The sequence below is a fragment of the Otolemur garnettii genome, unplaced genomic scaffold (genome assembly GCF_000181295.1).
Source record: "Otolemur garnettii isolate 467f Iridium unplaced genomic scaffold, OtoGar3 scaffold00001, whole genome shotgun sequence".
Lineage (NCBI taxonomy): Eukaryota > Metazoa > Chordata > Mammalia > Primates > Galagidae > Otolemur > Otolemur garnettii.
Window position 1 is genome coordinate 15,722,115 of NW_003852396.1, and position 17,260 is coordinate 15,739,374.

The following is a 17,260-nucleotide window of genomic DNA, read 5'->3' on the forward strand; positions in this document are numbered from 1 at the left end:
TCCCCAGCAGGTTACCACTCACCACCAGGTTGGTAAAGCAAATGAACCACTTTTTACCCTACTTTACTGGACACATCTACAACATTATTAACACTACAGCTAATTCCCTAATTCCTGAAATTCTCTATTTTAACTAACTTTCCTCCTAGAGATAGAGCCAAAAGGCTCTAAGCAGGCACTGGGTACCAGCCTGAGAAGAAGGGGGAGAGACTCCTCCAGGGAGACCTGTGCAGCCATCAGTCACTGGGTGTTGCTAGGCGGGACAAGGAACAAACTCCCCCTAGGGGATTGGGCAAAAGAAAGCTCCTCACACAAATAAGACCAATCAACCGAGGCCAGTTGGTTAAGGTTGAAAGAAACCAACCAATGTAAGCCAGCTGGGTTTGAAGGACTCAAGCAGTGTCTGCCAGCAAGGTCTGGCAGGCAGACAAGGCGTAAAAGCCCCACACAACCCAGCTGCTGCGGCAACCCATTGGGGACCCCTTCTGTTGTTGCAGTTTGGCCGGGGCTGGGTTTGAACCCACCACCCTCAGTATATAGGGCCAGCACCCTACTCACTGAGCCACACGCACTGCCCTTAAGCAACATTTTAAAAAATAGAATCTAATTGATATTTAAAGGGCTTTCATTTAAAAATGAGTAAATGGTTGAAAGACCATGATCTTGCTATTAAAGTTATTTCAAAGATAGTAGGATAAGCTTAGGCCAACATGTTCAGTGATAATGACAGAGGTCTTTCCCTCAAAAATTGCAAGTTATCTAGCCAATAAATAGTGCGGCTTTCTTAAATACAAAACTTAAATCTGTACCTGGAGACTAATGAAATGGCTTGTTATTTGTGCCCTCGCACAGAGTTGATTACAAGTCATCAAATGGCAAAAAATATACTGTTTCTAAATATGTTTAAAACATAACAATAACCTTTCATTTGCCCTGGGTTCTAGCTAAAAATGCAATGCATTTCAATGTTGACATGGTATTATTTAAGATATATTTATTAGGCATCATTCCTATATTATCTCTAAGCCATTCAATCTGAATATTTAAACTGTTGGATTTGTTATTTCCTTTGCAAAAGTATGTGGAAAGAATTCTAGCTCACCAGGTTGGGATTAAAGTTGTTAATAATAAGCTTTATGAATCTATGTTAGATGAATTTATATAAAGAAAAATGATACTGAATTATTTCCTTTCTCTCAAATATTAGTATTCTTCACTCAAAGATACCCAATGTTGAAAATAAAACCAATGAATTCATGTTTACAAATGTTGCGTTTTTCATTGTTTTTATGAGCAGGATTAAGCACAATAGTTTCACTTAGTGTTTGCTGTTGATTCTTTCCTTTGCTTCTCAATTAAAACAAAATGAGCTAGTGCAAAAGAAACTCATTTTTGCCCCTTCTCCACAACTGTTGGGAAGACCCCAATAAAGTTCCAATCAAGAATTATGATGACTCCTTCAACTTGAAAAACTCAGGGCTGCTTTACACATAAATACATACTTTGAAGTGAAGAAGTGCTTTAAAGGAGTGTCTGAGACAAAATTTTCTATCACGTTTTCAACCATGACTTCTGCTTGGCTAGAATTTATCCTGACAGACAATGCTGTCAGATGTATCCCTGACAACAGCATACTTATTAATAAAGTAACTGAACAAACCAGCCAGGACCACTATGAAGAATGCCCATTGGGATTATACAAAGGATTCTTTCCAAACATCTTCAAAATGTGTTTCATCCCCCCTTGTACCCATAATCATAATAGAATCCACAGCACGTGTTGGTGTGGATAGGAATCTCATAACTGGCTAAACACTAGAACAGAACTATAGCTCTCTCTTCACACATTACCTTCCCCCAAACCCAAGCCTTCTTAAGTATTTCCAGGATTCCATTTGAACATAATAATTCTGGTGTTAGAATTAAAAATCACAATTATCAAGTATGACATAATAGACATAAAAAGACTATTTTAAAAAAAACTATTTAAGAGCCTGGCAAAAGTAAGATAATGTAAGACTCATTACATAGTTTTCAGTACCAAAAACACCGTTGTTTTTTAAGTACATTCATAATAAACTATCACATCCTATGACACCTATAGAAAATACTTATAGAATTACTTCCAGTTCTTTTTATTGAAAGGAGGCCTAATTTCATTTTTTCTCATTCATAGGTTAGGATAAAAACACAAGTTGACACATTTCAAATTTTCCCCTTACCCTCTTCTCAAAAGAGGTTACCTATAAATGGAGTCCTGGGAAAAATATCTTTGATATTTACTTATCCAATTTCATGCTATTAGATTTAAAATAATTATTAATAAATAGACTAAATCTCTTCAAACACATGTATTTATAGTAAAACTCACTTTTAAGAATAAAATATTTCAATACAAGCAGACTTGCCAAGTGCTTTGTACAATATTATTTGTTCATTTGAATACAAGTTAGATAGAGTTCAGACAAACACATGACATTGTTTTGTTTGGTTGTAGTATTTCATAAATGGTTTTATTCTACCATTTACCAAACCTCTTTTGTTGATTTATTTAAACTTATTTCTGCCAAGAACACTGAATTTGGTGATAGTGCTTCTTTTGGGAGAAAAACAACCCCTTACCTCAGAAAATTGAAAGTGTTTATCTTGGCACTTAAACCTTGTATTGAGCCTTCTGGAAAGTATTTTAAATTGTTGTTTTTAACCCAGACTTTGTGACTGAAACAGGAAAAGGTTCCGTAGCTCTGCACCAAAACACGTATTTATAGGGTTGATTTTCTTTCTACACCAAAAATACTAGGTTGATGGTAGCAGTTTTCAAAATATAATTTCCTAGAACCATGCTATAAATTGGGCATATATCAGTGTATTCAACATATAATTTGTTTTTAAACCTCAAAACTTCAGATGACTAAGAAATACTAAATGTTAGTCATATGCTATCTGTAAAGTGCCTTAAAGGAAAGAATTTTCACTACCTGTTCTGCTGGAAATTTTCACAAAAAGAAAATTCACTTGATATTGTACTTTCTTCCTATGCATATCAACAAAACTGACACTTCTAACATTTTACTGTTTTATGATTGCCTTTTCCCTACCACGTATGCTATATTTTCAGAAAGACAGAGCACAGATATAATCTACATGAACTTATTGCAATACTATCCTAAAAATATGTTTCAATATAATTAGATTTTTGGAAATCAATGAAATGAAATAATCACTGTTCCAAGCTCCCTCAACCCACCCCTAAGTTATTAAAATATAAGAAAGAGGACCATAGGAATAGTATAGTATATATGAAGACACATAATCATTTTGTATTTGTATATAACATATTTTGAAAAGGTCAAATAACCTAAAATTATATCATTGTTCTTTATCAAATATTATTAGGATGTTCTGGCAGGAAATTGGTTTAAGAATCAAGTTTGGCTGAATTGCCTTTCTTTTGTAAATATATCTACCAAATGTATGTGATTAAAAATCTATAATTGCTTTTATCACTTAAGCGCAAATGTATTAAATATCTGCTCCCTCCTGCTGAGATTGAATTCTGTCTAGATTCAGAAAAAAATTTAAAAATCTACAAATGACAGCTATAAGAGTGAAATAAATGAGAATTACCCTATTTTGCCATGAAAAATGGACTCCTGTATATAATGTTCACCCATGTTTTGGGCCCAAACTTTCAGGAAAACACCAGAAAAAGTAGCTGGCTCTCTGGAGGAGAAACACAGCTGGGGAGGACTGATGCACCCCTGATAAACACGCAACTCACAGCACCTTCCCCACAGCTGCCTACTCTGTGAAGGCTGCCCCTTCCTTCTCACTGACTCTCCCAGGAACGCTCCCTCCCAGCCAGTCGGACACAGTGAACAAGGCAAAGTGCATGCCCAGTGGGAGGAGGGGGAGTTACTTCTGAAGCTGCATGGTCCAGACAGCCAGGCCAGTCCCTGGGCTTGCATGGGGCTCCTCATTTCTTGGGTCTTGACCCTAGCCCCACATGGCAGCAGCCCACCTCCCCAGATATGCCACTTCCCCCAACTCCTGATCAGAGCCCTGGGTGGCAGCCCCTCCCACTGCTCCCCTCAGGATCCTCCATCCTCCCAGACTGGAACCCTGGGGGTAGTGGGGGAGTGAGGAGGGGGAATGGTGGGAAGGCTATGAGCCACCCCCACCCCCAGGCCCTGGCTCCACCATTCTGAGAGTATTCGCACCCTTACTTTCCCCTTAAAAATTTGGGCAAAAAATATACATTATACACAGCAACATACAGTGATTGGTATCACTGAAAATAAAGGAATGAAGAAGTGGACTCTCCCTAAATAAAAATCATGTTCCCTTCCTGCTGTGGTTTTACGAAGAAGACAGAAGAAGACAGCCTTGTTACTAAGCATTTACATCTTGAGCCTTCCGGATACCCCCTCCATACTCCTTGGAGACTCAGTGTCAAGGAAAAATATAACTTTGACATTAGGACCAAACAGGTACCTTTGCAGAAGGTTTAGACAGAAAAAGTGGCAACTTTTTTCTCATCTAAATTTAAAATGTTGACTATTTTAGAAGGACAGTGAAAAATCCCTAAAATCAGTTGATAAATCCAAAAATTCAGTTATCAGAATTTGATTGCTATTAATTGATAAACCCTACTTATGAACCCACTGGTAGAATTCGGAGGAGAAAAAAGAAAAATCTTCCTTCCTTCTCTTTCTCTTTACTCATGGAGGAGCAGGGATTTATCTCTGGCTACTCTAGAGAAAAGAACATTATGCCACTTATAAAAGGTAATTATTTCAGGAATACTTTAGCTTCATGGTTGACAAAGAAATTACAAAGGGCTACTATTTTTGGTATTAAAATAAATAGGTATAACAGAACATACCTGAAAAAGAACATGTACATGGCAGCTGTGATGCAGAACAAAAGCACCTATAGAAAGAACAAAATACATTACTCGCAAAAAGAACACTGATATCATCATCTGAGGAACTCATAACAACAAAATACCCATTACTGAACCTTGTGCCTGAAATAATAAAAGGGTATACAAAATTAGGCCTGTACATATCATACTCTCTACCTTTCATAAAGGTCATATGAAGGTAATAATAAACTGCACTAATTATATGTAATACGTGTATATATTATACACAGTTACAAACACATACATAGACACACAAGTTACACGGACTCCATAGAAGGATGATAAGGTTCAAAAACTGAACGGACAATTTTTTAACTTGTCTGCTAGAATGCCCAAAGAAGCATGTAATTAAAAAACAAGAATGATAGCTTTTATATAGTCAAGTCAGTGTACAAACCAGAAAGTTTATTAACTATTCTATCAAGACAATCAGACTTTTTAAATGTTAAATACAGTACAGTTGTCACCCAGTTCTAATCAGTAAGAAAATCTCCTAAAAATAGAAGCATCCTTTGTGGAATATAGACAAGCTATTAAAAAAATGCCCTAAAAAAAGATATAAGAACATACAGTAAGTCTGAATTGCAGAAGGTCTCCTCAAAACATCATACTAAACACAGCTACTAAAACGGTATACGGAAGGAATCCAGGATCCCAGTGCTGACTGGGTGCTCTGTGAAATGCCCTCTTACATTAACAACAATAATGTAAATTAAACACAAGATTGTCAATGGCCTCGTGTCACAGACTAGAAGTGAACGTTCTTTCTACCGTAGGAGGCTAACCAAAAGAATAACAGAAATGCAAATGGTGTAAAACAGTGTTTTGCTATTTCCAACAAAAATAATTTCTGGTCAACCTGAGGAAAGTATATTAGTTTTGCTATTATAAATCAAGCTTGGTAAGTTGTCATCTTAACCCATAAATATAACATAAATGACTCAGAAACATACAGAAACCAATATAAACACACAAACCAAAAGAGGGTTGGTAGCAATTAATGTAAATGAATATCATATTTATATAACATTCTATGTTTTATATATATAAATCTCTTTCTCTAATAAAAACATACTCACTCTCCTCCCCTCTCTCTCCTTTAGCTCCCTCTTTCCTTTCTTCTCTCTCTTTTCCACTGACTTTAAATTACCTTATCCATGACATGTAAGGTTCATTTCACCACTTTTGGAGACATAAAGCATGTCAAATAATTTTCAGCTATTGAATAATAAATTATAAATTAAAGTCCTAGTGAGTTTATTTACTAGCTATAATTTGCCAACCAAAACCGAATCATGAACCTAAATCTTTTATTTCCCCATCATTCTATCCCCTTGAGGCAATGCTACCTTCTCAGATGTCAATCCTTCCTGCTTTTCTTTCCCATCATTGTGTCTTTCTTGCAGATCATACTCAAAAGCCTTTCTCTAAAGCAGTGGTTCTCAACCTTCTTCATGTCGCAGCCCTTTAATACAGTTCCTGTGGGTCGCAACCCACAGGTTGAGAACCACTGCAAGTGTCCCACAAATCTTCCCAACACTCTCTAACCTTCTCTAAAGAGAATGTCCAAAGCCTCTTCTCAAAATGTTGCTATGCTCTATCTTAATAGCATATCAAGCCTATCTGTGCTCATTTTAAATTGATACTTATCCTTAAAAATATAACTTGACACTGGGGAAAATACAATGTTTAAGAACTCAAGTTTCAGAGTAAGGTAGATCTGGGTTTGAATCCTAATTCTGTTTGACTTTAGATGTTTTTATGATTTCCCCTAAGCCTTAGTTAGAGCCTTTATCTATAAACTGAGGATAATAATATCTCACTTTGAAATGCTAGGAAGAGTCAATGAGATGATACTTATAAAAGCACCAGGCACTCAGCAGATTATTTTTATCTTTTGTTACCCACAAAAGTAATCCATATATAAAAATTTAACTCAGAGACATAAATCTGGAGAGAACTTATTTTTAAACAGGCAGCCCTTTTGAAATCTCTAAAAATCATTAATAATGATAACTGAAGCTCACTTTTTTATACAACATAAGTTCAAAACATGGACGTTTTTTTGGGGGGGGGTCATAAAATGGGCTTTAATGTCTCCCTCTTCCAATGTGATATAACTGCTTAAACTAGGACTGGCACACAGTTCCCAAGGCCAGCCTACTGAGAGGAAGGAATCTGGCTTGCCCCTGGTGACTGTGCAGCGGCAGCAGCACTGGGCACTGAGCTCACTACACACTCTGGAGTCTAAATGCCCACATCTGCTGCAGCTCACCCACATCAGAGTTCTGGAACCGGCAGTGCAGATTCCGTGTACACCAAGTACACCAGACACTGTACTGTCTCTCTGTACTAATTACTCCCTCCCTATCCCCTGCCCTGCTTCCAATACGGCTGTTCTCAATTTTGTCAGGTAAGGAAAGCTCTGTCTTCGCAGGGCCGACAGCTCCCATCATTGCAGGTCTGAATCCTCTGTTGTGTGTTTGTTTTTAAACTTTGTGGAAGTGTGACCCACGCTAACATGACTTGCCCTATCACGAGGACTCTTGGAAGTAACATCTTCCATGGTTCTTATTAGCTGATGGCTGGCTACTATGCCCACCACAGTAGGGCAATTGCAAAGAACTGCTGCCGTTCGGAGTAAAGGCAGGAGTGTATCTTCTTTCAGTGCCCAATCCTTGTCTTGATGACTTTATCTCTATAACCTCCGTACCTGCATGTACACAGAGCTGTGGAAGAGAATCCTTTCAGGTGAAGACTTACATTATCTCTTTCATTATGTTCAAACTGCAGATTGGTCTCTGCCTTCTCGGGTGTCTTCCTGTTGCCTGGGTTCTAACCGTTTTCTTTCTCAGGCTTCTTGCACTTTCTTGAGCTCTGCTTCCCATGCTATTTTGCTCTGCTTACTTTGAACCCCAAGGGCACTGATGACAAAACTTCTGGCTCGGGCTGCTGAAGTCTCAGGACGCGCCTTTGCTGGCTGCAAGAACTCAGCATAAGCTCTAGCTTTGGCCTTGGCTGCTCTTGTGGCCTGTGACAAGGGCCAGATCCTCACCATACCTAGCACATCATGAGCTGTAACTGGACTAGAAAATACTCCTGGCGCATGTGTATCATCCACCTATTTAATATCAAATCCTTTTTTCTGATAACTGCAGAAAACCTGCACAAGATCTTCAGTATGAAATTCTTGAGAGAAGTCATACATTTCAATGACATGTGGGAATTCAGTCACCAAGGTGACTGAATCAGGAACGTCATGGTTGTATTAATCAAATCTAGGCTCCTGGATGTTTTCTCTGTTCTTTATATTCCCTGATAACTCTTGTAGAAGACATGGATCCAGGCAATCACCATCATCATTAAACAAAGACTCCCAGCTCTCCTCAGGAGCAGTACTCCCCGAGCAGAGAAGTTTCAGTTGCTTTCAGTCCTATGGATGTTTCCATAGATAATGATTCTCTATCAGGAAAGGATACCCCAAATTCTATATTCTCTGAGTCATCTTGCTCCTTTGTTTTAAACTCTTCAGAAATTCTTAGTTCATGCAGTGTCTCTGTTATATTACCAGTACTATCCAGATCATTGCCCAAGGCACTATCTGAAAGTATTTTTGTCCCATTTAACATGCTGAGTTCAGAGTCCAAAAACGTGTTACAATTACCATCAGCAATTTTCTTTACAGGTAAGGAAGAAGCACAATCTGAGAGGCTCTCAGTCAATTTTCCTGTTGACTCTGCACAAGTAGATGAAATACTCTGAGCATAAATATGTGAGCAAGCAGACAAATTGCTAGAATTTTCAGTGTCATTCCCACTTCCAGCTACATAAAGTGGACCTGCCTCTGTACTCATTGCTATATGTTTTGAGAAACTACTCGTATCATTACAGGTCTCATCAGCTATTCTAACTGCAACCACATAAGGGCTGCCAACAGTTATGTGATCACATAAGGCACCTGTAATGTCCATCATGCACATTTTACTGGTAATGTCACCTACTCTGAAGTCCGTATCTGTATCTGTTTCAGAAGGTTCACACTTTACGCATAACTCATCAGCAATGCTGTCATTCTTCTCACACTCTTTAAACATTATTGGATCAACGATGCCATTTGTGCTCTTTAATCTGCTGACTATAGACATTTTTTGAGAGATGTGATCCATAGTCTCAGGAATGGAATCTTTACCTTTCTAACAAAAGATGAACCCTTAGTACCAGCTATATCACCTACATTCTCAGATTCAAAGTCTATACAAGTTTGATCAATGACTCTATCTGGACTTCTAGGAACAGAAAGTGCAGCAATACCGTCTCTGCTACATTTTAACATTCCATCTGAATGCCTTATTGTACAGTCCCAGAATCAGAGCTTAGTTTTACTGTTGCAATCATATTCTTAGATTTTAATACAGAACCAAGAACTCTAGGAGTCTGGGATAGTATCTCCACAACCTTGGCATCAGCTTCAATTCTGCTTTCCAAATCTCTGTCTTCAAATGTTTCCCCCCATAGTTCGTGCCTACTGAAATCACAGAACTCAACATCTTGAAACGGTTTGCTTAGAACCTGAGCCTCACTAATTTCTGAACAAAACTGTGAGAGAAGCATCCTCTCATGCTCTGTCACATCGGGGGTTTCAATACCCAAACACTCCACCTTCTTGGGTTTAAAATGTCTCTGCACAGGTAAATTTGGTATAATCCCAGGATTTGAGGCTCTTTCCGAATTTCTAAAATTATGCTCCTTTCTCTCAGGACTGATATTAGTCTTTGAGCCTCCGCTTTGTCTCTGAAGATTTCCTTTAGAGAGAGACAGCCTCCTTTTTGTTCTTCTTTCACCACAGAGTTAGGCAAACCAGAGCTTTCTGCCTCATCAACTACCTTGAGGAGAACTGCACCCCTTGGAGCTTTAAGGTACATATAGTGCCACGTCAGGCCTTCTGCCTCGAACTCTGCATCTCTCTGCTTCTTGCTCATGGCAACACCTCAGTCAAGACCGAATACACTTCTGGTCTTCCTTCTTCCTCACATGCTCCAATTCAATCAACGGGTAAGTTTCACTGATTTCTTGGAGCCGGTAAAACCACATGTAAATGACATTCTTTTTTTTGAATAATAAAACTCTACAACATGCAAATAGACTGTGTCTGAAGGTAAGAAATCCCCTCCACAGGGCCATTTGGGTGGCAGGACCAAGTGGGACACATTGCCCCAGTGAGGGAAAAAGGGTCCCTGGAGGGTCCCTCTCAAACCCCCAGCTCCCAGGGGGAGACATGAAAGTCTTTACAAACAGAAATAAATCAAAGGTTTGGCGCCTGTAGCTCAAGCAGCTAAGGCACCAGCCACATGCACCAGAGCTGGCAGGTTCGAATCTAGCCCAGGCCCGCCAAACAACAATGACAACTATAACCAAAAAATAACTGGGCATTGTAGAGGGCGCCTGTAGTCCCAGCTACTTGTGAGACTGAGGCAAGAGGATCACTTAAGCCCAAGAGTTTGTGGTTGCTGTGAACAGTGACTCGACAGCACTTTACTCAGGGCAACAGCTTGAGACTCTGTCTCAAAAAAGAAAGAAAGAAAACAAAAAGAGATTTTGTAGTCTAATTAAGCAACTCATTCAATAAATATTTAATGAACACCTACTACGTACCAGGCACTATTTTAGATTACAACAATACACGAAGTCCTTTCCCTAGAACTTATCTTCTAATCAGGTGAGAAAAGATATTTAAAAAATACACATATTTTTTACTTTAGTTATAAAGTCTGCATCCATGTACCTTACATCTTTATGTATAAATTGACACAAAAAACTAAAGATCATATCACTAAATTTGTTCATTTATAGAAATAATATAATACTGCCTATTACATACGCTATAAGGAATAAATAACATACAACAGTCTAACAATTAAACTCTTGAACTTGCTACCTTGTGCTTATGTTGGTAGCACCGAACAAACAACACAGTAACCTTGGTGTATCAGTATCTCACAGTCGTGTTTGTATCAACATATGGCTGTGTCTTCCTGAATGGCATCCATTATTGTGTGTTTTGGGGTCATAAAAATGTCAGAGCTTAAATTAGAGCAACAAACATTCATAAACTTCTTGTTTAACTTGTCAAGAGTGAAAGTGAAATCAGGGACATGTTAGTCCAAGTTTACCGGGATAATGCTATGAAGAAAACAGAAGCATACAAATGGATTAAATATTTTTCTGAGGAGAAAGAAAGTGTCACTGATGAAGAGAAGTCACAGTAGCCAGTAACAAACAGAACAGATGAAAACATTGCAAAAATTCATCAAGTAGCCAGTAACAAACAGAACAGATGAAAACATTGCAAAAATTCATCAAATTGTGTGTCAAAATTATCAGCTGTTTGTTAGAAGTATAACTGACCAAGGAAACATTAAAAGAGAAATAGGGAAATCTTAACTGTAAATGTTGGCCAACAACTCATGGCTCTTATAGTACCACAATGTACCAGCTCACACAGCACTGTCTATGAGGGAGTTTTTACCCAGTAAACAAATAACTGCATTAGAACACCCTCCCTACTTACACAATCTGGCCCCTGATGGCTTTTGTCTTTACCCAAGATAGAGGAAATATTGAAAGGAAAACATTTTGATGACATTCAGGACACCAAGGGGAAGATGACAATGGCTTTTTTATTTTTTGAGACAGAGTCTCACTCCCTTGCCCGGGGTAGAGTGCTGTGGCATCATTATAGCTCAGAGCAACCTCAAACTTTTGGGCTTAAGAGATCTTCTTGCCTCAGCCTCCCCAGTAGCTGGAACTAGAGGCACCTGCCACAACACCTGACAAGTTTTTCTATTTTTAGTAGAAACGGGGTCTTGCTTTTGCTTAGGTTGATCTTAAACTCCTGAGTTCAAGCAATCCACTGCCTCAGCTTCCCAGAGTGCTAGAATTACAGGGTATGAGTCACAAAAATGGCTTTCACCAGGGGTCCTCAAACTTTTTAAACAGGGGGCCAGTTCACTGTCCCTCAAACATTGAAGGGCCGGACTGCGGGCCCCGGGACGAGGTGGCTACTAAGCAAGACAGGCAGCAGCAGCAAAAACACCTGGCGGGCCAGATAAATGCCCTAGGCAGGCCATATGTGGCCCACGGGCCGTAGTTTGAGGATGCCTGGCTTTCACAGTCATTCCAGAAAAAGAGTCCCAAAATTGCTTTGAAGACTGTACTAGGCACTGGCATGGGTGCATAACTTCCCAAGGGGGAATACTTCAAAAATGACCATAGTGGTATTCATCAATGAAGTATGTAGCCCTTTTTCTAGGATGAGTTCATGAACTTAATTGTCAGGCCTTGTATATAAATCCTAACAGAATAACTAGTTCACCACAAATGTTCAATAAATGGTCATTTAAAATAAGAAATAATTTCTCATAAAAAAAGGAAATTTCTCATTTCTCTCCTACCATTTCAAAACTATTAATCAATATATTTGTACAAAATAAGTAATTTTAAAATTGCTAGTTTCACTTTGATTTTTTTTAACATTTTTTACATTAAAAAGTTTGTCATATTACAACATATATGAACCTTGAATACATTATGGTACGTGAAAGAAGCCTCTCACAGAAGTCCAAGGATTGCCAGGCAAAGCTACTTTTAACCAGAAGAGTGGCTGCTGAGAGCTTGGGGAGCATGGGGTGACAGAGAGCAATAGCTAATGGGTACGAGGTTTCCTTGGGGGGCAGTGAAAAGGGTCTAAAATTGTCATACAGAAGTAGATGCACACACAACTCAGTAAATACATTAGAACTGTGTAAATTGGCCACCCAAAGGACTATAACAAACTGGTCAGCAGAAGGAACTAGGCCTCCTGTACTGACGTGTGCATTTGGTGCATGTCCAGTCTATGAAAATTAGGTCAACTTTAGGAGGTGGTCCACTATGAAGGTTCTACTCCATATATAAGTAACCCATGGAACTGATATTTTAAACTCATAAATTTTTTAGTGTATAAACTATACCTTTAAAAAACTGTTAAAACTGATACCAAAGCAGTAATGCATGTACATGAAAAAAATGCAAACAGAACAACAAAAATACAATGAAATGAAGTTCCCTTTTATCCCAGATCTCTGGTCTTTATGTAGAATTTTGTATGTGTATACATATACCTTTGTTCATAAGTACATAGCTAATAAAGGCACTCTTATATACTTTTTAATTTTATACATATGAACATACACATAGGTGAAGTTTATTGAAAGTCTCCTATGAGACTTTAGAATGGATGCGATAAACATTTTAGAATACCAAAGTATACTTTATACCAAGTTACACTTGGTAAACTTACATACATCAAGTATTCTTAGACCTGAATTCACTGACTCAAAGGACAAGTGTACTTTTAGTTTTGGTAAATATTGCCAAATTGCCCTCTGAGAAGGCTGCATCAATATGCACTCCCACCAATAGTGTATGAAAGTAGCTATTTTCTTACAGTAGGTATTTCTCTATCCCTGCAAAAACTGCATTTTTGCAAACTGCCTTATCTTTGCCAATCCATCTGATGGGTGAAAGAAATGATACAGTTGCTTCTTATTAGTAAGACTGAGCCTCTTGGGTTTATAAGCCTTTTGTTTGTCTTTTGGTTGGCTAGTTTAACTGCTTTTTCATATCTTTTACTTATTTTTGATTTGGTTGTTGGTCTTTTGCAAGCCATGTTTATTTTTTGAAACTACTATTTAATGTAAAAACATGAAATTAATTTCATTATTATCACAAAAGGGTGTTTAAATAAAAGTAATTATGTAAAGGCCATCTCATGATGGACTGCGCCAACAGAGCAAGAAAATACAGAAACTGTAACAACTAATGTGAAAGTAAAGTACACTGAGCTGAAAAATACTCTTCCCTCTGGAAAGACTGATAAGTGACAGATTCACGATACGTGCTTCTTGCTATAGAGCTTACAAAACTTTCAGAAAAAACCGCATTACTATTGTCATCACTGTGTCATGTAGAATTATATAAAAACTATGCCTCTCAAAGCAGTAACAAACACACAAAATCACCATGTAAGAATGCATGTAAACCCTTAAAATAATCAGAAATATCAAAATCATTTATATAACCCAATGTGAACATGGTCTAGTTAAAAAAAGCTGTTTTTATCATTTATGCTTCAAAATAGTCAAAACATATATCCTAGAGTTATTCTAAATTCTACTGCATACCTGGTACATTTTTACAATTTCCTACCACAGAACTCTTCTGCTTTCTCTAACATAATCAAACGTGTGTTACACCTATCACAGTGCCTTTAACCATTCCGTTCTGAGGAGCTCCACAGACAATGCTGCTTGATGTGTTGTGAATCCAGCTTTCACTGTCCATCAAGCCCACTTCCCCATAGTCATCAAGATTCTCTTTGTTCTCTCACTCAAATACTAAAACTCATCTCTCTTTTCAAGAAAAGCAATAAATCTCTTCTCACTTTATCTGCACTTAATTCATATTTTAACCATGTATCCATTTATGCATTCAAAAAAACTGATCTGGTGTCATGTGTTTCCAATATTTTGTGACCTGGCAACTCCAAAGGACAAACATATAAAGGTAAACTCCAAATTATCAGGAGACCTCAGGTTCTTTTTTTTTGAGACAGAGCCTCAAGCTGTCCCCCTGGGTAGAGTGCTGTGGCATCACAGCTCACAGCAACCTCCAGCCCCTGGGCGCAAGCGAGTCTCCTGTCTCCGCCTCCCAAATAGCTGGGACCACAGGCACCCGCCACAATGCCTGGATATTTTTTTTTGTTGTTGCAGCCATCATTGTTGTTTGGCGGGCCCAGGCTGGATTCAAACCCACCACCTTAGGTGTATGTGGCTGGCGCCTTAGCCACTTGAGCCACAGGCGCCAAACCAGCCCTCAGGGTCTTGAAGTGAAACAGAACATATAAGGAGCCACATAAGCACTCTCACCCTTCTTTATTTATTTATTAAATATCTACTATGGTCCCAGCATATTAGGGAAATATACCTTATGCTTGATTCCTGTTCCCTTGAGGAACTCAGTCATGCAGGCATGTGAGCAAAACATTCCATTAAAATATGCAAGAACGGAAATATTTACGATTCATTCTATAGGCAGTACTCACCAAAACATATGACTATGTTAGTGTTTTAATTATTGTTTGTACTTAAGGAATAGTTCCCAGGCTGTCTCTACGCTTTCTTTAGATCTGCACCAAAATTTACTTAGAACACAAAGACCCAGAGGGCAGAGTCTTTCCTTTTGTCACTCTGTACATGGATAGATTCTTATATAAAAAGATTTTAATAATGATGTTAGTTTAAATTTAGAACAAGAAACTAAACAGTACTTTCACTCATACACATTTTTAGAAATACGAACTTTAAACTCTTCTAAGCATCCTCAACTTTTCTGGAAATAAGGTTAGGCGTTTTGTTGTTGTTATTGTTGCAGTTTGCTTGGGACCGGGTTTGAACTCCAAACCCTCAGTACATGGGGCCAATGCCCTACCCACTGAGCTATAGCCACCACCCAACTTTTCTGGGAATAGACTGTTGCCTGATACTCTTTAGAATACAGCTCTTACTGGATGAATAAATGTTATCTACAACTGCATGTCCAGTTGTAGAAAAAGATACATTAGACAATGGTTGAAAAATAGTGGCTGGGAAGTAAGCCTAAAATGATATCCTATCCTTTTATGGTAAGTAAGTAAGTTATATCTTGTCTTCTGTAAAAAGTGAACAATTTAAAGTATATGACTGGATATTTTTCAATACTCAGTAACTAATACATTCTTGTAACAACAAAATTCTAATTCTGCTAGCATATCTATTTTTAAATAAACAGTTTAAAACAACTTTCTACATAAAGGTTAACATATGGAAAAACCTAGACTTTATAAAAAATTTAAAAGAAAATTTAATGGTCAAATAAAAATTAAGACAAGAATTCATTCATTAAACAATGTACAAATTCAAAGTGTACGCTCAGAACTCAGACTATAAAAACCAATTAGACACTGTCATCAAACACCCACAGAATTCAGTTCACGTCACTATTATCATGTAAGGGCAATGTAGTTTAGTAGACATAAAGGCTAGCTAATAACTTACATCTAAAATTTGCCCAAATATTCAGCTGTTTCTTTTCTTTCCCACACTCATTCCTCTATTTTATGGTCAAACAATTGGTTGTTATAAGTCAGTAAGATGTGGTTCAAAAAAAAAAAAAAAAGAAGAAGGGAAATAAATGACAAAAGGAAGAGTGGGGAACCAAAGGGAACCCTGGGCAAATTTAAAGATGGAAAGTTAGTGAAGGTAAGTTTTTCAGATTTTTATATATGTATAAAAAAGACGAAAAAACAAGGAGAAAAAGAAAAGTGGGGCAATAAATCATAACAATAGATGCTAACAGTGCCAGCTGCTGGATAAGATATTTAAAAAGTATTATCTCAAATTCTCCCAACAGCTCTTTAAGGCAGGTTTTTACCATTTGTATTTTAAAGATGAGGTGATTAGAGTAAGAAAATAAGCTACTCGCTTACAATCACAGAATATTTAAGTAGCTGAACTAAGACTCAAAGCTAATATTGCCTGACTACAAACCTGAGGCTTTCAGTTATACCTCCTGCCTCGAATATGGCCACTGTGATTCCAAGGTAGGAATAATCCCCCTAATGCTTCCAATATATTTGTATAAGCAGTGTCTATCCTTTTTATAAAGGGAGTACGGAGAATCTCACAGAGGACAATAATAATTTAAATAATAGTGTTACATCATCAATCGCTGATGTTATTGCATGGTCACCATATGCTACACGTTACATTGTTAATAAACCCTCACATGCATTGTTTCATGTAATGCTCCAAACTGCCCTACAATGTAGAGATTGTTATCCCTACTTCACAGGTGAAGTTTTAGCAAGACATACATGGTTGTGTCACTGAGCCAGATTTTGAAACCAGGTGAGATTCCAAAGTCCATGAACTGTCATACATTTCTCTTAAAAACTTTTTAAATGCCCATTAAGTATTTACAGATTCTATAAATTCCATTTACCTTAATTATGAAACATTTACTGTTTTCATGCCCAGAATATAAAACAAAAAAGTTTAGATACAGTCTCTGGGTCAAGGAACTCATTATTCTCATAATGAATTAGATTCAAGTTAAGGTGAAAAGAAACTTCCATGATCCTCAAAAGTATATTTGGAGGATCTAGTATTTATTGTAGTGAAGAATAACAAAAGAAGCATAATTTCTTTTAATTTCTAAAATAAGTAATCTAAATATTACAAACAAAAACTGAAAACC

At 37.6% G+C, this 17,260-nt stretch overlaps 1 protein-coding gene and 1 pseudogene across 2 annotated transcripts in view; both read right to left on the minus strand.

Annotated features, from left to right (window-relative positions):
• The window catches only part of TMEM135 (transmembrane protein 135), a 242,961-nt gene that overhangs the window by 74,180 nt on the left and 151,521 nt on the right, over positions 1–17,260 (minus strand). For both annotated transcript variants that reach the window (XM_003780838.3, XM_023511656.1), the window contains exon 6: positions 4,886–4,932. In XM_003780838.3, coding sequence (XP_003780886.1) covers positions 4,886–4,932 — 47 coding nt within the window. The remainder of the gene's footprint in view (positions 1–4,885; positions 4,933–17,260) is intronic.
• On the minus strand, positions 7,400–9,374 carry LOC105886860 (annotated as a pseudogene).